The following is a 24,035-nucleotide window of genomic DNA, read 5'->3' as shown; positions in this document are numbered from 1 at the left end:
GTTAGAAAAAGAGAATCAATATAAACCCAAAGAAAGTAGAAGACAGTAAACAAAGATAAACATTCAAAAGTAAGGATCAACAGTGTCCCCAAGTTGATTTATAAAGACTAAAGATATATTCAAATTTCTGATGGGACTGATTAAGAAAAGGTACAAAGAGCCAGTCACAAAAATGAAAGAGTTTAAACCTACTACAGATATTACAGACATTAAAAAGATCATAGAAAATATTTAGAACATTGTATGCCAAGAAAATTTTATGCATCTATCAATAGAATGGGTAAATAAATTGATCTATAATCAGAAAATGAAATATCATACAGAAATGAAAATCAGTGATTTATAGCTACATTGTATAACATGGATGAATATTAAAGACATAATTTAAAACTAAACTATAGTATTTAGGGATGCAAACTGAGATGGTAAAACTAGAAACAAAATTAAGCAATTACTTCATTAATCAGGATAGTAGGTGGCTTGGTGGATAGCTATGGTGGGGAAAAGCATGGAAAGGATTTCTGAAAGACAGCCAATGTTCTGTTTTTTTGTCCTGAGTGGTGGTTACAAAAGTGTTTATTTTTTAATAGGTTGTAAACTTGTACATTTACGTACTAAGTACTTTTTCACGCGTAGTATATTTCACAAAAGAAAAGTTTAACAAAACGAAAAGCAAGGTCAATAAAATTGAGAACAGTGGTCATTTTGAGGGGAGGTAGGGATGGAACTGAGAAGGGCAGAAGGGGAACTTCCAAGGTATTTGCAATGTTCTCTTTCTGAAGCTGGGTGGTGTGAATACTGCTATTTCTTCTATTATTATACTTTAATTGTACATGTACGTTATATATTCTTTTGTATGTATAATATCACCAAAACTACCAGGGATAAAAGAAAAAATTGATAAATTAGAATTCATCAAAATTTAAAACTTGTGCATTTCAAGTGACACCATCAAGAAAGTGAAACGACGGGGGCTAGCCTGGTGGTGTAGTGGTTAAGTCTGCACGCTCCACTTCGGCGGCACGGGGTTCACAGGTTCAGATCCCGGGCGTGGACCTACGCACTGCTCATCAAGCCATGCTGTGGCAGCATCCCACATATAAAATAGAGGAGGATGGGCACGGTGATAGCCCAGGGCCAATCTTCCTCAGCAAAAGGAGGAAGATTGGCAACAGATGTTAGATTAACCAATCTTCCTCACCCCCCCCCCAAAAAAAGTGAAAAGATGGGGCTGGCCTGGTGGCATAGTGGTTAAGTTTGGAGTGCTCCGCTTGGGCGGCCTGAGTTCTCGGGGTTCGGATCCCGGATGTGGACTTATACCACTCATCAAGCCATGCTACATACAAAATGGAGGAAGATGGGCACAGATGTTAGCTCAAGGCCACTCTTCCTTAAGCACAAAGAGAAAGATTGGCAACAGGTGTTAGCTCAAGGCCAATCTTCCTCATCGAAAAAAAAAAAAAAGAAAGTGAAAAGATAATCCACAGAATGGAAGAAAATATGTGCAAATCACATATCTGAAAAGGGATTTGTATCCAGAATATATAAAGAATTCTTTCAACTCAATAACAAGAAGATGAATTACACAATTTTAAAATGGCAAAGAATTTGGATTTTTCTTTAAAGAGATATACAAAAAATGTGCCAATAAGCAAATAAAAAGATGTTCAACATCAGTAGACATTGAGGAAATGCAAATCAAAACCATGAGATACCACGTCACACCCACAGAGATAGCTATAATAAAAGAGACAGATAATAAAAAGTGTTGGTGAGAATACTGAGAAACAGGAATCTTTATATTGCTAGTAAATGTAAAATGGTATAGCCAGTTTGAAAAAAAGTTTAGAAGTTTCTCAAATGTTAAACACAGAGATACTACCTGACCCAGCAAAACCACTCCTAGGTATCTAAGAGAAACAAAAACAAATGTGCACACAAAGACCTGTACACAAATGTTCATAGTGGCATTAGTCCTAACAGCCGAAAAGTGGAAATGATCCAAAGGTTCATCAACTAACAAATGGATAAACAAAAACTGGTATATCAATATAATGGAATATTGTTTGGCAATAAAAAAAAAAAGTACTGATAAATGTTACAACATGGATAAACCTCAAAAACATTATGCTTAGTGAAAAGAAGCCAGATACAAAAGATCACATAGTGTATAATTCCAATTAAATGAAATGTCTAGAACAGGCAAATCGATAAAGACAGAAAGTTGATTAGTTGCTGCCTGGGACTGGAGAGTAATCAGGAGGGACTGCTAACGGGTCTAAGGGTTCTTTTTGGGGTAACGGAAATGTTCTAAAATTAGATTGTGGTCATGGCTGCACAACCTGGTAAATATACTAAAAACTATGAAATTGTACACTTAAAGTGGGTGAATCTTTTGATATGTAAATTATATCTCAATAAAATATTGTCACATAGGACAGCTTCTATAAATATTACTGCATTTTTCTGAAAGAGTAATTTAAAACTGTTAGAACTTGATCTTGCTCTATGGGCAGTTTGCTTCCTCCTACCCCCACATCCTTCCCTCTTTAAGTGGGGAAATAATACCGGGGCAGAGTAAATATCAATTTTTTTAAACATGAAAAAGTATAAATCTTCACAGATTAAAAAATATATTCTCATTTGATAAACGACTGATGATATTTATTAGGGTTGATAAAGAATAAAATGGATTAAAAAATGTGCTATATATAATAAGATAATTTTCAGAATTCTGAATGACAGAGTACAGAGCTTTAAAGGTAATTAATAAGTCTTAAAACAACTTAGTACGAGATAGGCAATAGTTTCAGAACATTAACGTTTCCATAAAAATAAATAAAAAGAGTACTTTTGCATCAGCTAGTACAATCATCCCAGTTATTTAAGGGTATATCCTTGTATACGTCTGTCTTTCCAGGAAAAACTTTACAGGAGTGTTGTTTTTACCGTTGATGTGAGGAGGAAACTGCCGGGCCTCGTTAGCTGAGGAACCGATGTTCCTGCAATTGCCATGGCAACTGTCTGGCTGATCATGTTTCCACTCTCACTTTCATAATCATCAGTGGCGATACAAATTGGTCTTCCTCTTTGATTGTGAGTTTCTGGAAAAAAATAATCCAAAAATAAATAAATAACAAAACTTCTGTCTAGCTTAATTAATCGTTATTGCACATGCAATTTCCTTTCCTAGTCTCCACTACTCTTTAAAAGACAAACCTGTTAACATGTAATATTTATCATTAGATTTATTTTAAACAATATTTTAAACATTAACTCATTCCTACAGTAATAATTTATAGTTTTGTAGAGAATTTTAACTTGCTAGTGAAAGAAGATGTGATAATATAAACATTTATGTTTTCAGGTGGAAACCCACTTTAGTGATCAAAATACTGGGAAAACTGCTCAACTATCAGTCCTGCAAAGGTAAGGAGTTGGGTCATCTTTGCATCATCAGCAACTGTCAAAGTTCTTAATTCATATTAGGTACTAAGTAAATGTTTTTGTTTTTATTGAACTGGAAGTACTGTTATATTATAACAGTTAAGTACTGTTATAAAGTTAATTACTAATTTAAATGCAAGCTACACGGTTTTCATTAGGGCAAATGAAGGAATTTAAGTAAATTCTAAATATGGAAAGCAAGAGCAATAAAACTTTGTGAGTTCTAGTTTTTAAAAAGCAACATAACTTCAACTTACTAACCCAGTGTTGGCAATAAACATAATTCTTAATATTCAGGTGAATATTAATTTCAATTATATATATATGAATAAAATAGAGACTAAAGGTTATACACATCTGTCAAGTTTTCTTGTATTTTTTTTCAGATGCACAGTACATACTCACACAAAAAAACCTAGTTCCTAAAAGATAGGTATAGAAATGTTATAAAATCATTAACTTAAAATTCATCATAAGAACTACTTATAGGAAACTTGCAGTGAATTCACTTACATAGTCAAAAGTTTTCCAGTGAAATAGTTAAGTATTTAGTTTACTTATGTCAATGCACATTTCCTGATATTTCTTTTCCTAAAATAAGATCTTTATCCTTGAAATATTTTCTAACACTTTTAAACACTGAGATTCATCTTTACAAGTTGTCTGAAATATACTAAGTACCTGTAAAATCATACAGCTGAGGAACAGTCTCCATGATAACGCCAATCAGAGGGAGATACAACATGGCCACCCGAGCCTTTATCTGGGGGTCAGAGAACCGTGGGTCTGAGTCATGGCTGGATAGTAAATTGTGCACCATATTGATGACTTTCTTATGCAATCCAAACAGTCTATTTAAAAAGAGGAAGAAGCAGCAGCAGTAAGGTCACAGACGTTAGTTAATGTCTTTAAAGCAAACAGTAACTCCTGGTACTGAATCCATTTTGTTCAGCTTCTTAACTTTGCCACACACTTGCAAGTATTCCTATAAAACACTTCTCATTTTAAAATTAATGAATGTCTCTCTGTATAAAATAAGAATCGAGGGAAAAGGAAATCCCACACAAATTCACTTAGGAGTAAATCTAATATTTTTTTACACTAACTTCTTATTAGTAAATTTTAATAGTAAATAACTTAAGACTAGTTATAGTTATATTTTAAAGCAAAAAAAAATTTTAAGTAGCTGTAAATTTTATTTCACCAAATGAGGTCTCTTCATATGTACCCCAAATTAACTTTTATTTCCTTTTTCTAAAAGGAAAATCCTCTACCTAATGGATTATGTAGTCCGTAGGCTGGGGTTGCCTTTGGCATCTCTATTTAAGCTGAAATTCCTTGCTCATATACCTCATTTGGGCCCTCACAACTTTTCTAGACTCCCAACCCCCCAAGTTTCAACAGGTCTACTGCACTAGTATGGGTAACTCACATCCTTACACTTTTTTTGGCCTCTCTTCTTAGAGTGAAGGTACTTTATGCAAACCACTCTAATTAAAAATTCATCCAACGTCAACTGGCCCCGAACACTGCACCTAGCAGCACTTTCAGATCTCCTTTTCTCTCCCTAAGCCTCTCACCATCAATCTCAGTAAAAGACCTTATCTCCTGGTGGCGCAAGCGGTTAAGTGTGCGCACTCCACTGCGGCGGCCCGGCGTTTGCCGGTTCGGATCCCGGGTGCACACCGACGCACCACTTGTCAAGCCATGCTGTGGCGGCGTCCCATATAAAGGAGGAAGATGGGCATGGATGTTAGCCCAGGGCCACTCGTCCTCAGCAAAAAGAGGAGGAGGATTGGCAGATGTTAGCTCAGGGCCGATCTTCCTCACCAAAAAAAAAAGAACTTATCTCCAATTTCTTTCTTCTAGGAAAGAAAAGCCATTCTGAAATTGCTCTGGTCAGATCTTTTAACACATCTCTTTATAGCTACCATCTTTATAGCTACCAAATAATCTTTCTTTTTGTCTCAGAAAAAGTTGTATCTTTTCTCAGAATGTAATTTCCCCACATGTTCAACGAACCCCATCTTTCTTCAATAGCTTCAATGTCCCCCCACTAACTCCTCTTCTTCAAACAAGCCTTTCCTATCTTGAAAATACATGTTCACTTGAAACTAGTTTCCTCTAGCTTATATCACATTTCTATTAGTAATAAACTATTATACTATTTCTCCAGTAATACACTTCCTGAATGTACAGTCTATATGAAGTGTTTCTATTTACTTAATATCTACTCCTTTTCTTTGAAACTAAGTTTCTAAATGCTTACAACACCATACTGCACTAGCTTCATCATTTAGCAGCTAAATGATTTTTCGAAGATACTTAACCTCTGTTTCCCTGTCTATGATATCAGGGTAGAAACCTACCTTATAAGGTGGTTGTGAGAATTAAGTTACAGAATTTATACAACATGCTTTTAGCACAGTGCCTTAGCATTGCCTTTCCCAGTAAATATTTGCCTTTGTCTCTTTGAAGATCACATAGCAGATTTAAGAGCTGGGATTTGAGACCAGGTAGTCTTTCTCCAGAGCCCTTGATCTTATCTGCCATTTTATAAGCTCCATATGAAATCTAGCTGGAGATTCTTTCTTCTCTCTTCCAGGTTTTTTATTCAGAAAGTATATTTTTATTTTTTTTTTATTTTTTTTTTTTTAAAGATTTTATTTATTTTATTTTTTCCCCCCAAAGCCCCAGTGGATAGTTGCATGTCGTAGCTGCACATCCTTCTAGTTGCTGTATGCGGGACTCGGCCTCAGGATGAACGGAGAAGTGGTGCCCCGATGCGCACCCGGGATCCGAACCCGGGCCACCAGCATCGCAGCGCGCGCTCTTAACCACCAAGCCACAGGGCCGGCCCGAGAAAGTATATTTTTAAACATTGTCAAGAACCATATCCCATCTCACACCTGTCAGAAGCACTAGTAACAAAAAGACAAGAAATAACAAGTGTTGGTGAGGATGTAGAGAAAGGGAACCCTTGTACACTGTTGGTGGGAACGTAAACGGTGCAGCCACTATGGGAAACAGTATGGAGGTTCCTCAGAAAATTCAAAATGGCATTACCATATAATCCAGCAATCTCACTTCTGGTTATACACCTGAAGAAAATGAAAATACGAACTGGAAGAGATATACACACCCCTATGTTCATTGCAGCATTATTTACAATAGCCAAGATATGGAAGCAACCTAAGTGTTCATCAATAGATGAACAGATAAAGAGATGTGGTGTATATATACAATGGAATACTACTCAGCTATAAAGAAGAATGAAATCTTGCCATTTGCAACAACATGGATGGACCTAGAGGGCATTATGCTAAGTGAAATAAGTCAGACAGAGAAAGACAAGTACTGTGTGATCTCACCTATACATGGAACCTGAAAAACAAAACAAATGAATAAGCAAAACAAAACAGAAACAGACTCACAGATACAGAGAACACACTGGTGGCTACCAGAGGAGGCAGGGGTTGGGGAACAGGCAAAATAGGTAAAGGGGATTGAGAGGTACACACTTCCAGTTATAAAATAAATAAGTCATGGGGATGTAATGCATGGCATAGGGAATGTAGTCAATAAAATTGTAATAAATCTCTATAGTGACAGATGGTAACTAGACTAATCATGGTGATCATTTCATAATATATATAAATATCAAATCACTATAATGTGCACCTGAAACTAATAGGATATTGTATGTCAATTATACTTAAATTTAAAAAAAAAGAACCCATCTAACTAACATATCTGAGATTTCATTCTCCAGCTCTCTACTTGACACTGTCATCTTATACTTTCTCTTCTCAATACTTGCTCCAAATAGTTCCCATCCTTCCTCATCCTCTCTCTCATTTTTCCCAAGTCTCAGATCTGGTCATTTACTTTTTGTGTTCTCCCTTTTGACTTCATGTATCACCAGTCATGATTCCCACACCTGGGTATGTATTCCTTATCTCCCAGTAGCTACCAGCCCAGACTTCAACCTACTAAACTCTATCCACTCATCTTCATGAAGCCTTTTCGTGTCTATATTACTCAATCACATTCAGCTTTAAATACATACTTATGCAGGACCTGCAATATCCTATTCCAGATGTTGGAGATAAGACATTGTCCCTGTTCTTAAGGAGCTCACTCTAGTAAAAGAGAAACACAGACACAAAAATACAGTCATGTGTCACGTAACTACAGGGACACATTCTGAGAAAGGCGTTGTTGGGCCATTTTGTCATTGTGCGAACATCATAGAGTGTACTTACATAAGCCTAGATGACACAGCCTCCTACATACCTAGGCTGTGTGGTACCAATCTTACGGGACCACTGTCGAATATGCAGTCTTGTTGACTGAAACATCATTATGACCGTAATAATTCAATGTTACAAACGTTATATAAAGGTGTTAGTCTTCTACAGAACTATATCTATACTACAAAATTAGCATTTAATCACAGTATATTGTTTCATAGTCTTAGCTTACTAACTATAATGAAAGTTTCTTGAGAGCAAATCTTTGGTCAATTAAGAACATATTATTGCTACTCAAGGAATTATTCTTGATTATTTAGCAAGCAGATACAGTAAAAAGAAAAGCATTCCTCTCAACAGCTATCTAAGACAACATATGCTGTATTTTATCTATACACCTCTAAAGAATGTAAAATTTGGAGATGAGATATGAGCCTCTCACAGTCAATCATTCATTCATTGAATTAACATATTTATCAAGTGTCCACTTTGTACCAGATACAATCCTAAGGCCCTGGGAATACGGCAGTGAACAAGAAGGCAAGGTGCCTGCTCTCGAGAGCTCACATTCTAACGGAAGGAGACAGATAAGAAACAAACAAGCAAATTTCAGGTAAGCGTCCTACAGAAAATAAAACAGGGTCATATGGTTAATGATTGTGGCAGGGGCAACTAAGCTAATTTAGATTGGGTGGTCAATGAAAGCCTCACTGAGAAGATGCTGACTAAGTGGAGACCTGGAGAACCATTAGGAGGAAATGTCTCTGTGAAGATCTTAGGGCAATTTGAGTATTGCTTCAGGCAGAGAAAAATTCAAGTGCAAAGGCTCTATGGTGGTAAGGAGTTTGGCACACAGAGAAACAGAAAAAGGCCAGGATGGCTAGATTTTAGTGTGTGAGGAGGAGGGCAGAGTGGCAGGAGTGGACAAGAGCCAGATATATAGGGCTTTGAGGACTATTATTGAAAGTCTGCATTTTATTTTAAGTGCTATTGTAAAGGCATACACTCACATTGACGATTTTAAGCAAGGAAGTGACATAATCTGATTCTCATTTCTAAAAGATCATTCACTCTGCTGTGTAGAAAAAGGATTTAGGGAGGCAAGAGTGGAAGCATGGTTAGGGGAGCAGCTGTGAGGATGGGGAGGAGTGGCTGAATTTGGGATGTATCTTGGAGGTAGTATCTGAGGAATTTACTAATGGGCTGCAGGAAAGAGTGAGAAAAGGAAGAAATAAGCAGCACTAAAAACTAAGGTTATAATCCTGTGTACTAGGTTTAAAGCTCTTCCCACATCTTGTTTAACTGAATAGACAAAGAAAGAGGGGTAGTGAAGACAATCATTATTGCTTTCCGGACTTTACAGAAAATCTTTCCAAGTGTCAAAGACCAACACATGCTAGCTTGAAGAGGTAAAATAGCAGAAAAGAATTCTTTCATACATCCTATATTGTTCTACAGAAACAGAGCAAACCTATTTTAATAGAATTGACCCTCAACATGAAAAAAAAAATTGAAGAAATAGTTGACCGCTAGAACTCTCTATTCTCCATATCAGACACTGCTGAACACCTACACAATACCTACCTCCTCTGTCTTCCTTCTTAATAGAACTCACATTTTTTCAAGTATACATTCCTCCCCCTAGGACTCAGGGGAAGCTGACTCCATCCTCAGTTTCAGGAGTAGATGCTAATTAGACTGGCCCTGCCACTTAAAGCAGCCAGTTAGCAAACTGTTTTGTCACCAGTCTGAGAACAGATAAAATGTTAATCAACTCATTGCTTCCTTAATTGAGAAGGTCTACAAAAAAAAGGTTGTATGACCCAGGCAGTGTATTTAGTGACATAGGTGAGTTACAATTGGCACAGCTCCTGATCTTGTGCTCCGTAACAAACAACCCATGAACTGACACCAGTGCAAGTACCACATCTGAGTGGAATGGATCTAATCCATCCAGCAATCTGGCATTGCTCTGGTGACTGCAATAGCACAGGATAGGCAACTGAGCCAAACAGTCCAAAGGAAAGATTTACAATGCATGGTTGGGAAGAGAACTTCCCCTCTCTCTCCTGTTGGACATGAACAAGGATGAATTTAACCTGAATTGCCAGTGGCAACCACCTTGCAGTGACAAGAGATGCTAGCCTTAGGACAAGGCTGATGCTTCCGGCAGAGGCAGAGATGTGAAGAACCAGAACCTAAGACATCAATCAGCTGCTGACTGTACTGTGCTAAACACCCTATCTTCCTTCCAATTATGAAATAATAAATTTACTTCCTTTAATAAAGCCAACCTGAAGAAAGGTTTTCTGTTTCTTGTAACCAAAAACATGCTGATATATGTACCGAGTAAAAATATTGGAAATACAGATTCAAATGATTGAGATATATCAGATATTAAACAAAGCTAGTATGTTTAGAAGTTGTTTTCAGAGTGTTTTTTTTCCCCCCAAACAATGGATCCCTGTGTTTCCTCCAAATGACACCACATTCATTTGTCAAATGGCAAAATATGGTGGCAAGCAGGGATGGGAGGCCCAGAGTTTCATCCACTTAGTCTGTCCTCTCCATATTCCAATATCTGCATCCTCCACCCCATCCTATATGGAAACCCATTAAGCACCTCTTCATAACCTATAGTTCTGAAGAACACAATGTGAAAAACTACTTCTTTAAGCTATATTCCTAATGTGGGAAGTTGCCATTATGAAAAAACACACGCCCTTCATTTGCAGATTTAGCCTTTCACAATTTATTAAGAATCAACTATGTCCCTGACTATTGCTAAGAACTTTACAAACCTCCTCTTTCATTCATTCAACAAATACATCAGAGGACCCTTGTAAAACCTGCTCAAAGGTATCTCCTTTTGTTCTCTGGAACTCCTACGCAAGGTTAAGCTGCATTATAAACTCCTGATGATCTTATTATGAGAAAAATTTTTTTAAAAAGCAATTATTACCCAAGTGAGTTATGGTCAGATTTTTTTTTTAAAAAAAGAAGTGCCCCATACGGATGCTAGACCACAACAAATCAGGCTATTTTTATAAATTCAACCATCAGACAATACACCGTTCTCTACTTACTATATCAATTTCCAAAAATCCTCTAAAAGTGTACACAATTTTAGAAGGTTTTAAAACCTAAGGATATTTGCTTATAGGGCAAATTTTGAAATAAAATGATACATAGTATGATGGCAAATGATACATTTTCTTCACAAGGAATCAAACAGAAAACTAGCCTATTTTCCTCAATTGAAATGTGCCTAATGTGTATCAACAAATCTGGGTCTATCTACTAAAATGCACAAACAGGGCCGGCCCCGTGGCTTAGCGGTTAAGTGGGCACACTCCGCTGCTGGCGGCCCGGGTTCGGATCCCAGGCGCGCACCGGCGCACCGCTTCTCCAGCCCTGCTGAGGCCGCGTCCCACATACAGCAACTAGAAGGATGTGCAGCTATGACATACAACTATCTACTGGGGCTTTGGGGGAAAAAATAAATAAATAAAATTAAAAAAAAAAAAAATTTAAAATGCACAAACATTTTATGTACTATTAAGAAAGAAGGGGCTGGCCCGGTGGCGTAGCGGTTAAGTTTTCGTGCTCTGCTTTGGCAGCCCAGGGTTTGCAGGTTTGGATCCCGGGCACGGACCGACACACCGCTTGTCGAGCCATGCTGTGGCAGCGTCCCATATAAAGTAGAGGAAGATGGGCACAGATGTCAGCCCAGGGCCAATCCTCCTCAGCAAAAAGAGGAAGATTGGCAACGGATGTTAGCTCAGGGCTAATCCTCCTCACAAAAAAGAAAGAAAGAAAGAAAAAAATGTCATGAAATAAACCATGACATATCATTGATCCTAAGACAAGCCTCAAATTCAGAGATGACAAAATACGAAAAAATATCTTTCTTAAAATTGATGAAATACAGAAATAATATGGGTATGGAATTTAATGAGTAGGGAAATAGAAGAAGAGGTGGAATTCTTTTGATTCTGAGGAAGTCTAAGTGGTATACTTCCGTCCCATTGTCCTAATCAAACTGATATTCTACAAGGCAAAAACTGGTCTACTCACCCTTCAGCATCAGGGTCTAAAATGACAGCCAGCTCTGTTAACACAAGTCCTGCCAAATAATGTTGTTGGCGGAAAGGCACAGACAATTCAAACATATTTGCAATCTTCTGGTCTTGTACATTTGTGGAAAATCCAGAACTCTGTTTGGGATTGAGGTAGAACAAAACTATAACAGCTGTGTAACAAAACACCCTATAAACAGAGCCTTACAACAAACGGAATGTGAGCAGTATCTGAAAGTGAGATGAACTTTGCCCAGGGTAGTTTATTTTACATACTATTATTAACACTGGAGAAAGTAACCGCTCTTACTTTTGGTATAGGAAACCATGATGAAATACACTTTCAATTATTTTTAATTTCTTTTTTCTCATATTGAAACTTTTCCATCTGTTTTTTTCCTCTATGCTTTTAGCCACTTAATATCATACTCCAAAGGGAAAGCAACTAAATCCAAATGATATGTTATGCACTCACTGCTGAGTACAAGAGAAATATTGAGTCAAGGTTAATGATTTCCCGAGAAATTCCAAACTACTAGTAAAATTGTATTTCAGAGAAAATACTATCTCTAGAAAACTACTATCATTTTATGGTCCACTCACTGAGTTTTTAAAGAAGTTTTTTAACATTGCAAAATTGTATCCCCCAAGATATAGTTCAAGACAAGAGTGTCCTTAACTTCATCCTCTTCTGATCCATATTCAAGGTCACTCACATGAGGTTTCTTAGAAGAACAATAAATTTCAGATTTCTCTACGGAGAAATCATCTTCCTAATAAGTATATAAAATTCTTCTTGGCCCCCCCAAAAGAGTGATGTCTCTGTCATCTAATAGAACGTGAAAATTATGTAGTTAGATGAGAAAGGGGGAACAAGATAGTGGAAGAAATTCTATAAATTTCTTGGCTGAATGAGATGTTCAGCAGGGAGTTAAGTGTAAACAAATGTGTTTCATTAAAGGTTTTAGGAACTGTACCTATGATTAATTTGTCCTTGACTGTGTACCCACATCTTTGGCAGAGGATGTGGGATGAAAGCAAAAGACTCGCCTCATCCATTACAGGAAGAAGTGTGTGTTAGCCAGGTAAGAGTATGTGGAGAAAGGCTGATCTGCAAGATTTTTTGCAAAGATAAAACGAAAAGTTGTGAGTGTTCTCTCATGGTTTCCAATCTTTCTAAGTGAAGTTTAAAATTTTCTTTTATTAAGCATCTGAGATTGATCTAGCCTAGGGAATTACATCCAGGAATTAAATATCTCAAAAATAAAATTAAGAAGAGTTACAATCAACTTTGGCCTTAGACATTAAAACCTTAAGAAGTAGCTTATTTGCCTCAGGAATTACATAACAGAAAGAATGTTTCACTAGGAGGGAAACCCAGGCTTCTCTGACACTAAAACCACAAAATTCCTTAATCTCAATCTGTATGACAGGACACATAATAATTGCTATAATAACCCTTTTTCACCTTTAGAGAAACTACTAGCTGTCAAGTGCCGCCTAGTGAAAAACTATAAACATCCATGTAGTTTCTTTTGGGTTTTCTGGGTACAAGAGAGGAACGCAGGCTTCATCAGGCCTGCATTGCAGTTTGACTTCTTCCTCTGCTAAATTATGCTTCACAGCTAAATTATGCTAAATTATGACCCCTTCCTTTCACAGGTACTGATCCCTAATAAACACCTTGCACCCCAAACTCAGTCTGTGTCTGCTTCAAAAAACCCCAATTTGTGAAAGCATCTTAATAAGAGAGTTTATGTAGGTGAATTCACTCATATGTGCGTAAACCTGTAAGAGAAGTACAATGGTTAACAACTTGTGCTCCAGACTAAAACCAACATGTGCCCTGGTTCAAAGCCTAGCTTCTGACAGTTTTACTGTGTGACCTTGGGTAAGTTACTAACCTTTCCGTGTTTCAGTTTTTTCATCTGGAAAATGGAGATAGTAATAGACCTTACCTCCTAGAGTTGGTCTTAGGATTAAATGATTAATACTTATAATATAAAGCACTTAATACAGAGCCTATCACACAGTTATTATTGAATAGTGTCACTTTTAATTTTTTCCAGTGTCTAGAATGCTTTTTCACAAATGTGGACTTCAAGAATATTTTTTCCTACACTTTGCATACCTGAGATGTTGCAGAAGAAACAGAAGGTGACGGTGATGCAGGTGGAGTAAGCAAGCTGCAGGGTAAGTTTAATGTAACATAGTGCTCATGGCTACAGATGATTCGCAGAAAATCCAGCCTCAATGACACCAGGACACTTGGATTTGGTAATGAATAAAGCTTTGAAGACACCTTGTAAGCATTGCAGAAACAAGAGAACACCAACTGAATATATCATTTCTCTAACAACACTACCAGAATGACGGATTAAAGAATTAAAGAACAGTACTCAGTGGGCAGTTTCGGGTTTTGTGGTTTAAATAATAGTATCAGCTTTTTCCAAAGTTACTGCTAAAATTAAAAAGTTGGAACTACAAGATTTACTGTATAAATCCACTGACTAGGTGAAAAGCCACATTCTTATACAGATCTTCCTTGACTTATGATGGGGTTACATCCTGATAAACCTGTCATAAGTTGAAAATATCCTAAGTCAAAAACACATTCAATACACCTAACCTACTGAACATCCTAGCTTAGCCTAGCCTACTTTTTTTTTTTTTTTTTTTTTCACCCTTTTTAAAGATTTTATTTTATTCAGTTTTTCCCCCCAAAGCCCCAGTAGACAGCCGTATGTCATAGGTTCACATCCCTCTAGTTGCTGTACGCGGGACTCGGCCTCACGTTGGACGGAGAAGTGGTGCCTCGGGGCGCGCCCAGGATCCGAACCCGGGCCGCCAGCATCAGAGCGCACGCACTTAACCGCCAAGCCACGGAGCCGGCCAGCCTAGCCTACTTTAAATGTGCTCAGAACACTTACATTAGACCGCAGTTGGGCAAAATCATTTAACACAGAGCTTATTTTATAATAAAGTATTGAATATCTCTGAATATCTCATGTAATTGATTGAATACTGTACTGAAAGTGAAAAACAGAATGGTTGTATGAGTACAGAATGGTTCTAAGCATACTGGTTGTTTACCCTCAGGATCGCATGGCTGACTGGCAGCTGCGGCTTGCTGCCACTGCCCAGCATCACAAAAGTATCATACCACATACCGTCAGCCCGGGGAAAAGATCAAAATTCAAAATTCGAAGAGCAATTTCTACTGAATGCGTATTGCTTTCACACCATCGTCAAGTTGAAAAATCGTGTCAGGGACCATCTGTAGTTCCAATATACCATTAATACTTTCACTTCTCAAAGATGCACTTTATGAAGGAAAAGTATACCAAAATGACCTCATAAAAGAAATTACCCATTCTTTTTACAGCATCTTGTGTTAACCTGTATTTATAACTATTCGCCTATTTTCCCAGCTAAGCCATGAGCTACTTAAGCAGACATGTATAAACTGATGTAACAGCTTTAGCATCTCTGGAGTCCAGCTAAATGTTTGGCAAATGTAGGAGGTTAATGCTAGAAGAATAAAGACAGGACAGGTTTTGGAAGCAACAGTACACAAAATTTTGGGGACAAAGTGAAAATAATACATACTGTTGCAAATATTTGCAAGTGCGTCAGTGTCCATGTGTAGTTTTAACTTTCTGACTATTAAAAGAAACATCAATAAAGGCATCCAATAGTACAGATCTTCAAAATTCTAAATATTAGACTGCCAAATAGCATTCTTAACCAATAATGCCCCAAAACTAATCTACAGACCAGATGGAAAGTGCTTCACAAGCACCGTGTCCCACACTCCCTACCCCTCCCCCCAGGATGCAAACTCCTCGATAATGCTGGAGGGGACGCAGAGATATGTATATTTTCAAAGCTCTTTTAAAAGGTAATTCTAGAATGATTATATAGCTCTCTACCCAACTGGCCTATCAGGGCCAATAACTAACGTTTTCCAAAAGGCAGGTTTCATTAATCAATTGATAAAAATTTTAAAACAAAATCAGCTGTTTGTGGAAAAGTTCCAGAATGCTTCTAGTTTAGTAAAAGCAAGACAATGAATGACATGCGGGACTTGGGTAAACGTCTGTCCATCATCCTAAACTCTGCGATGTCCAGGGGTGTTAGAAGAATATACAGCAAAACGCAGTTGCTTTAAACATCACTCAGGACACAAAACGTTCAGTTAGCTGTTCCTTCACTATAAACATTACTCTTGTCTGGCATCGTGGGGCTGCTTTACATGAGACTGCTAACCTAACAGTGCACTCGAGGATGGGAATTAGAGAGTCATGAGTGGATCAGCACAACCCGAGGGAAAAGTCAGCTGCACTGATATCAGCTTGCCCATAGTCCTGTGTCCTGATAAAATAAATGAAATTTATTTTTGCCTCACTAATAAAAATATGCCGCTTTTTTTTTTAAACAACAGTATATGAATGTGTTCTTGAAGTTCTCTTAGCTGTAGCCCTAAAAAGAGCAAACACAATATTTAAATCATTTGATTACTAATTATTACTAATTAGGCATTACCTGTTTATAGCAGGTCTTTATAAGGCTAAAGACAAACCCTCTATCCATAACAGACAACAGATCATTGAGAAAGAATGCAAGGCTTGTGTTAAGTCTCTCAACCATTTCTGTGTCCTGGGAAACAGAACAAAAAGCAAAAACAAATAAAAGTATGATAGTTTAATGTGAGCTTGAAAGACAGATTTAATTAAAAAAATAAGTTATCATTACCTTCTGAAATCGTGAAACTATATCACTAGCAATTGTGCTGACAAGAGCAGCAATGTCATCCATGAAACGTTCTGGAAAACGACTTTTCCTTGGTGCATCAAGTTTATCATTAAAGTATAAATGGTGCACCATGCTCTTTACCTGAAAAAATAAATGAGCCATTAGTTTAATTTCTTATAGATGTAATTAACAGTTACAGCAACTCTAAACATTAGGGCTATTTTTTCAATATACCATGTGATTTAACAGATGACTGAAATACTTTTAGCTCCTCAAATATTTTGAAAAAACTCCTGCAACATTTTATATGTTCCAAAGAAATATCAAACATAATACAACCCAATCACTGCATCACTTTCATAAAATTATCCTGGCTATCAATAGGAAAAAAATTGTGTATATCAATAGAAAAAAATTTCACCCTTTAAAATAGTTTTAAATTCTTTCCAAGACTCAACAATTTTGCCATTCCATATCCCCCAAACTGTAAGCTTTGAGACGTCAGGAACCTTGACTTCACCGTAACGTCTTCAGCATCTGGCATATAGTGACATACGGTAGGTGTATATTAAATACTGATGACTAAATATTAATAATAAAATATTAGGTAAAAATTAACATAAAGTTTACAAAATGCTTTTGGATATAGATTCTTATCACAACAATGTAGTAATTTTAAATTCAGGGAAATTGAAGCCAAGGTTCTACAGTTAGTAAATAGCAGAGCCAAGTCTTAAAATGCAGCCTTTTGACTATTTTATATCTAAGAAATCTGAACATACATCTAAGACTATGAAAAAATAAGTCAAAACTAAAATTTGATCTTATATTAAAAGCACATGAATTACAAATTTGGTGTTTATTCTCTAGGGAAAAAAATAAGTTGTCTATCACTTACATATGGTCCCTGACTTTTTTATTTATTTGTAGATTAGTAAATCTCTAGAAGAAATGTCTTCTTATCCCCAACACAGGTAACATCTAATGCTGAGAATGACCCTATGACATACTCTGGAAGCTCCCTTTGTTTCTTTTCTTCCTTTCTTTTTTTGATTTGTTTTCCTTCGTTTCTTATTTATTTTTTTACAGACTTATTTTTTGGAAGAAAAAGTTTCAATGATTTCAGATTTCTAGAGGCTGAAGAGGAAGGTCCTTAGTACCAGAATGCCCAAGTGAGATTCACAGTTTTGCCATCTACAAGTTGTGTATACTTAGACAAGTTATTTAACCTCTCTGTGCCTTGGTAACACCTAGCCCATATGGCAGTGCTACCACACTGTACACACTTGATAAATGTTTATTGCTTTTGTATATATATGTGTTTATGTGTGTATATAAATATTTATTAAAATATTAATTGATTCATTTTTAGTATCATTTATTGAGTTAAGCAAAAAATGTTTTTTTATTGGCAGTAACTAGCATTTACCTAAGAGCTTTCTAACCAGAAAAGCAGTGGGTATCTATAAAGCTCTTTTTATCTATTTTTGGTATGAAATCTATAGTATTACCATTACACACTAGCATGTTCAGACCAAGGAAGGTTGTATCACAGGTCTCCTTTATTTTTTTTTTTTTTGTGAGGAGGACCAGCCCTGAGCTAACATCCAATGCCAATCCTCCTCTTTTTGGCTGAGGAAGACTGGCCCTGGGCTAACATCCGTGCCTAACTTCCTCCACTTTATATGGGACGCCGCCACAGCATGGCTTAACAAGCGGTTGTCAGCAGGCGCCCAGGATCCAAACCGGCAAACCCCGGGCTGCTGCAGCACGGCCTTGTGCCACCAGGCCAGCCCCCACAGGTTTCCTTTAAAAAGTAGCTAGCTTCTGCAACCATCCCTAAAAAATAGTTACAGTGAGCTTTATAATTCCACCAAAATTGTGCAGAGCGTCCACAGTGTTTATTTAGAGATGTAACATATGTAATTTTGTCTTGGAGGTACATGTAAAACCATAAGATGGGAAATAAAAAAAGATTTCTAGGATAAAATAATGAGCTAACACAAAATTGTTCACTAAAGAAAACAATATTGAAGAATGTGTTTAATTTGCTCACCATTAACTCAAAAAAGAACCAGGCTTGTTGCAAAGCTGATTCCCGAACGCTGCCACTGCAAACCACCCACTGCAGAGCCAGCTCCTCGTGAAAAAGCTATCCGGAAGTAAATCCAAAGTTATTATCAAAGTCATATCTGCTAATAACACAAACCAAATAATAATGCAGCTACAAATGAAGAATAATGAGAATAAGCAAAATAAGGCATGTGAACCATTCAATGATGCAGTGAGGACACCCATTAACGAAACGGCTGTTTATACACATAAGACAGTGGCATGTTGAACAGCTGAAAAAATTACATGTTATCTTGCAGTAAAATGTAATTTTAAAAGGAGGTGAGAAATAGCCTCCTAAATTGTACTTGCAAACAGAAACAAGACCAAAAACTCACAGTTACAAATAAAACCTTGTTTGTGCCTTAAATACATATTTCAACATTGGCAAATACATTCATGAACTTTGCTGGTACAATTTAGGAAATACCTTTAAAAATTTAAACTTTGATATAAGCCATTAATTTTCAAGTTTTCAGGTATTTAAAAGTCTTTTTATAAAAATAGCAGAAATTTCCTGCCTTATAATGGATATGCATACAAAGCATTTGCAAAGTAGTGTATATTAATATGAAAAAGGACTAACAAAACTGTGCATAAGGGAAGCAAATCAACATATCTTACTAAGAGTGATAATTTTTCTAACTCATCTTCCTTTCCCTGGAGATTTAAAACAAAACAGAAGCAGTTACAGAAACAGAATTAAAAGTTGATACATTTTTTGGTACTAAATTTTGATGATCAAATTTGAATTCACTAAACTCTAAAAACAGTTAATCCCAAAGATATAAACATTATAATAACGTAAAAGATCCTACACTGGAGAGGTATGCGCCAAAAGGCATCAAACAAGCGGTGCTTGCTGAAATGTATTTTCAAACACAATGCAATTATTGTAGCATCTCATACTGGTTATGTAAAGAAATCTTACATCTATTTAACTATTGGAATTGTTTTCCCCCTATATAGACTGTCTTCATATGAATCTACCTTTTTAGTTGGTAAGCGTCCCGTTAATGTTTGTAAGAAACTTGAAGTCTCTGTGTGCGAAGACATACGATTACAACTTCGATCCATAGCCTATGGGGTGAAGACGAATGAATGATGAAATAACATTAAAGTCTGCTGTGAATGACTTCTGCAGCGCAAGGATTACACACAACTTTTTAAATAGAGTTTTATTGTGGTTTCAACAACCATCTATTTTATTGCTTGCCTCATTTTCACCATTTTAAGCAGCTTTAATGACAAGGCATTAGAAGTATCAAAATAGCTTCTATATATTTTTAGTGTTTAAAAAGATGAGTAGTTTAATGATTATATAAATTCAGAGTGCTGCAAAGAATGAAACTTTTATCTGTGTGATTTGTACACATGCACACATCTAGTAAGAAAATGTGAAACGTAAAAACATACTTCTCACTGATCTCATACCGACGAAAGAAATCAAGAATTTTATATTCAATAAAGAAAATTAAAAGTTTAGAATGGTCTCTTTCACTTTTTACTATTATCAAAAATTACTATTCATGTTTGCCATATACTACACCAAATATAAATCAGTTATAATATTAAACACTGAATTAAGCTTTTTCTTCAAGAACAAGAGCATTTTCCTCCAAAGCCAATACACAGATGAGAAGTATGTTTTGAGGTACCATGCAATATTAGCTATCAAGCAACTAGACTTAAGTAAGCAAAATCTAGTTCAACTAAGTTATAACAAATTTCATACTTTGCAACACAGTAGAAATTAAAACGGATTTTTGCCTCTGGTATTTAATCTTACAGCATGAGGATCATATACTGCTCACATTTAATTTTAGCTTATTACCAATATTTCTAGTCAGTGATTTTGAAAAAAATGACAAGATAGTAAATGCTCAATGAAAATGATACAATGGCTATACTTTAAATCAAAAGCAAATGGAAAACTGTCACGTTTTTTCCACATAAAAAATTTTTAACTTCCTACTGAAGATGTGCTACCCCTCAAGTAGAAACTGTTATCAAAGCCATCAATTGCATGAGCAGCAGGCACTGAAACATCGACAGGGTGTATAAGGAGGGAAGGAGGAGGAGACAGGAAATAGGAAAGGAGAGCATTGCTGGTGAAATTGGTGGTATTCATGCACAGTAGTTGGAAAATGTGCTATAAACAAAAATACACACTTTTTAATGATTAAAAAGCAAGCCACTGAAATCATAGTATATACTAAAAAGTAATGTTCTAAAGGGAAACATCAGCAGCCAATAAAGAAACCTCTAATATAAACACCACCTGTGTTGACTCTGCACTTGGACTGGGGTTGGATCCCCATGGGGCAGCTTTTGGACCACCAGTGTTAACCCAGGAATTGGAGCGATCTAAACCCTAAGCATATAATAGAAAGCAGTTGGAAAGGAAAGAAATATTACATGTGGCATGCTATAAATTACTCTTACAGAAATCCAGACTTTCCAATGCAAACATATTTTTAATTAGTACTGTTAAAGCAATCAAAATTTTTAAGCACCTATAAAGTATTAGTTCACCAAAACTATCTTATTACATAATATAATTCTTTAAAAATCACAAGGAGCATTAAGTATAGCATTTAAAGGGAATTTCTCCTTATGTAAGGGGATCACCTTATAGTCCCAACAACTAAAGTTCCCACAGCACCATCCCCCACAAACTGTTTTTAAAGATAGTATGAGTTAGCAACAGATAATTTCCTCTGAATCTAACTGGGATTTAAAAGACAAAATGGAAGAAGAAAAACATTCTGTTCTTGTCTAAAAGACTTTAATTTCATTCCATCTGTCATGGGCTGAAAACTTCTGTGCAGTGATACTCCATAATTCTATTTGACCTTGCCTCCTCTGTCTTTTCTTTCAGGGACCAATAGGAGAAATTCAGTAAAAAATTAAGAAAGACAAAAAAAAAGATGGCTAATATTTGCTCCTTCCTAAAAATGATCTGTGGATTTGAGGTTGTGCTCAGTTTTACTGCGCTTGCTATAATTAAACACAATGGGCTACTATTTTATATAAATATTATAAGGAAAAACATTATGCTGGGGCTGTCTACAGGAATTATATCTTCATCATCACTATCATTAATTTGAAGTTAATTTAATACGCTACTAATGTGCATGACCAGAAGTGAACTATGGCCTTTCTCTGAAAGAGGTATTACGATCCCAGGTAAAGGGAACTAGGGCTTTACTTCAATTTCTTAAACCTGACTGATCATTACAGTGAGCTGGGAAGCTTTATAGAACTCAGGTTCTGGGCCTGACCCTCAGAAATCCTGATTCTGCAATCTGGGCTGTGGCCTGGGAATCTGCTAACAGAACTGGAGCAAGTTACCAGGGATTTTTAGAGGATGGCTAGAGTAAGAACAACAAAGACAACCCAAGACAAATGGACTAAAAATATTAGGGCACAAGTGTGGACCCAAACCAGAAAGCACCAAAGAAGGACTGGGAAAAGAAAAGAGTAGTAGTAACAACAGTAACCAACTCTGTGTAGACTGTAGTATCACCTGGGAAGGTGAACCACCACCACCACAAAGGTGCAGGGTCCCACCTCTAAACAATTACAGAAGAATCTGGGGGAATGAGGCCTATGCATCAATAGTATGGTGGGGGGTGGGAAGGAAAGGAGAGGAGAAAAAGGGAGATGGGAAAAGGGAGAAAAGGAAAAGGGAAGGGCAAAGGGAAAGGGAAGAGGGGAAGGGAAGAGGGGAAGGAAGGGAAGACAAACTGCTAACTCTCAAAGGCTTAGGTTCTAGGGAGACTATTTCCCCTTCTTTTTTCTCTGTTTTTTCCAAAAATACAGAGAGGGTAAAATGACGAAACAATAATCACCCATTTCCCCTCATTTTTGACACTGAATGTATAAGACGAGAGTTAAAGTTCAAGTCCAGGTTCTACTGCTTACTAACTGTAAAATCTAAGGTAAGCTACCTAATCTCTCTTTCTGTTTCTTAGCTATAAAATAGAAATAATGATAGTGTCTCCCTCATATTGTAAAGATTAAATTAAATAATGGAAGTAAACTACTACTAGGTACAATGCCTCAAATATAGTAAACTCGCAAAAAATAGTTTTAACAAAAACTTTCCACCCATGTTTTTTTAAATGCTTCCTTGCAAAGTAAATTAGACAATATTCAAATACTAGTAAAATTACGTAATCAGTTCATTTGTTTAAAATTAAATACCTGCCTTCTCAGAAACCCATTATATTATTTCAAATCAAAGCAAATCAGCACACAATGTTTTTCAGATAAGTTAGAACAAAATTTTTCACCAGTCTTCCAAATTACATCTCCACTGTATAAGTATAAAGTTCTTCCTGCCATTTTCAATTTTTACAATAACTACTTATGTTACAAAAATAACACAAGCATCTGATGTCTGCAAAATTACTGTTGTACTCTTCTCTCTACGATATTTTCACAAAAAGATTAACAATAACTTTGCTTTACTCTTTTTTTTTTTTTTTTTTTTTTTTTTTAGATTTATTTATTTATTTTCCCCCCAAAGCCCCAATAGATAGTTGCATGTCATAGTTGCACAGCCTTCTAGTTGCCGTATGTGGGATGCAGCCTCAGCGTGGCCGGAGAAGCGGTGCGCCGGTGTGCGCCCGGGATCCGAACCCGGGCCGCCAGCATCAGAGAGCACGCACTTAACCGCTAAGCTACAGGGCCGGCCCTGCTTTACTCTTAAATTCACTTTTTAACTCCTTGCTTAATGCTTTCTTTTAAAACTAAGGCACATGCTACTCAGTAATGTGAGAATAAATAATAAATCTCTTTGTGCCATTAATTACATATCCACAATATTGAGGCTCTGAATAGTTATAATTATATCAAGTCAAAGCTAACTATTGAAAGAAAACCTGTGACAAATTATTTTATAAAGCAAATAATTTCCATAATTCAAGTGTTATAAAGCTAAGAACTGTAACAAACAGCCCTTAGTTAAGCAAATCCATCACTGATATTTACTAATGTAATAACTGTGTTTATTGATCTCCAACTAACATAGAACAGATTAATCAAATGTGTGCACACATGCATGAAAGTTTTGTTTTTGTTTTTGCCAAATCTCTGCAATATTATTATTTTGTCCCTTAGATACAGATAGGCTCCTTCCTTGAGCAAGGCCCATCTGATATTTGATTTGACATTAACACTCATGTTATAATACAAAAATTTGCTTTATATCTACATGTCCTTAGCACAAAGTTAGCTCTCAGTGTTTGAAAAATAAATGAAAAAAGAGGAGATGATACATTACAAAGAAACTATATGTCAATGTAAAATTGCACTGGCATTTGATTAAAAGCAATAAAATTCAAACCTGATATAACTATCTATTTATATAATTGAATGTTAA

General features: G+C 36.3%; 1 protein-coding gene across 7 annotated transcripts in view; it reads right to left on the bottom strand.

Annotated features, from left to right (window-relative positions):
- The window catches only part of DOCK7 (dedicator of cytokinesis 7), a 190,378-nt gene that overhangs the window by 49,640 nt on the left and 116,703 nt on the right, over window positions 1-24,035 (bottom strand). For 5 of the 7 annotated variants that reach the window (XM_087417095.1, XM_087417065.1, XM_087417088.1 and 2 more), the window contains exons 23-31: window positions 20,928-21,020; window positions 19,637-19,726; window positions 18,591-18,686; window positions 16,535-16,675; window positions 16,325-16,438; window positions 13,911-14,081; window positions 11,778-11,917; window positions 4,129-4,298; window positions 2,950-3,104 (exon numbers count right to left, since the gene is read on the bottom strand). In XM_087417095.1, coding sequence (XP_087273221.1) covers window positions 2,950-3,104; window positions 4,129-4,298; window positions 11,778-11,917; window positions 13,911-14,081; window positions 16,325-16,438; window positions 16,535-16,675; window positions 18,591-18,686; window positions 19,637-19,726; window positions 20,928-21,020 — 1,170 coding nt within the window. The remainder of the gene's footprint in view (window positions 1-2,949; window positions 3,105-4,128; window positions 4,299-11,777; window positions 11,918-13,910; window positions 14,082-16,324; window positions 16,439-16,534; window positions 16,676-18,590; window positions 18,687-19,636; window positions 19,727-20,927; window positions 21,021-24,035) is intronic. The other 2 variants (XM_087417080.1, XM_087417085.1) reach the window with 1 other exon arrangement.

The sequence above is a fragment of the Ceratotherium simum genome, chromosome 2 (genome assembly GCF_057802395.1).
Source record: "Ceratotherium simum simum isolate JZ-2026a chromosome 2, ASM5780239v1, whole genome shotgun sequence".
Lineage (NCBI taxonomy): Eukaryota > Metazoa > Chordata > Mammalia > Perissodactyla > Rhinocerotidae > Ceratotherium > Ceratotherium simum.
Note: the sequence above shows the minus strand (reverse complement) of the source record. Positions and strands in the feature narration are given on the sequence as shown.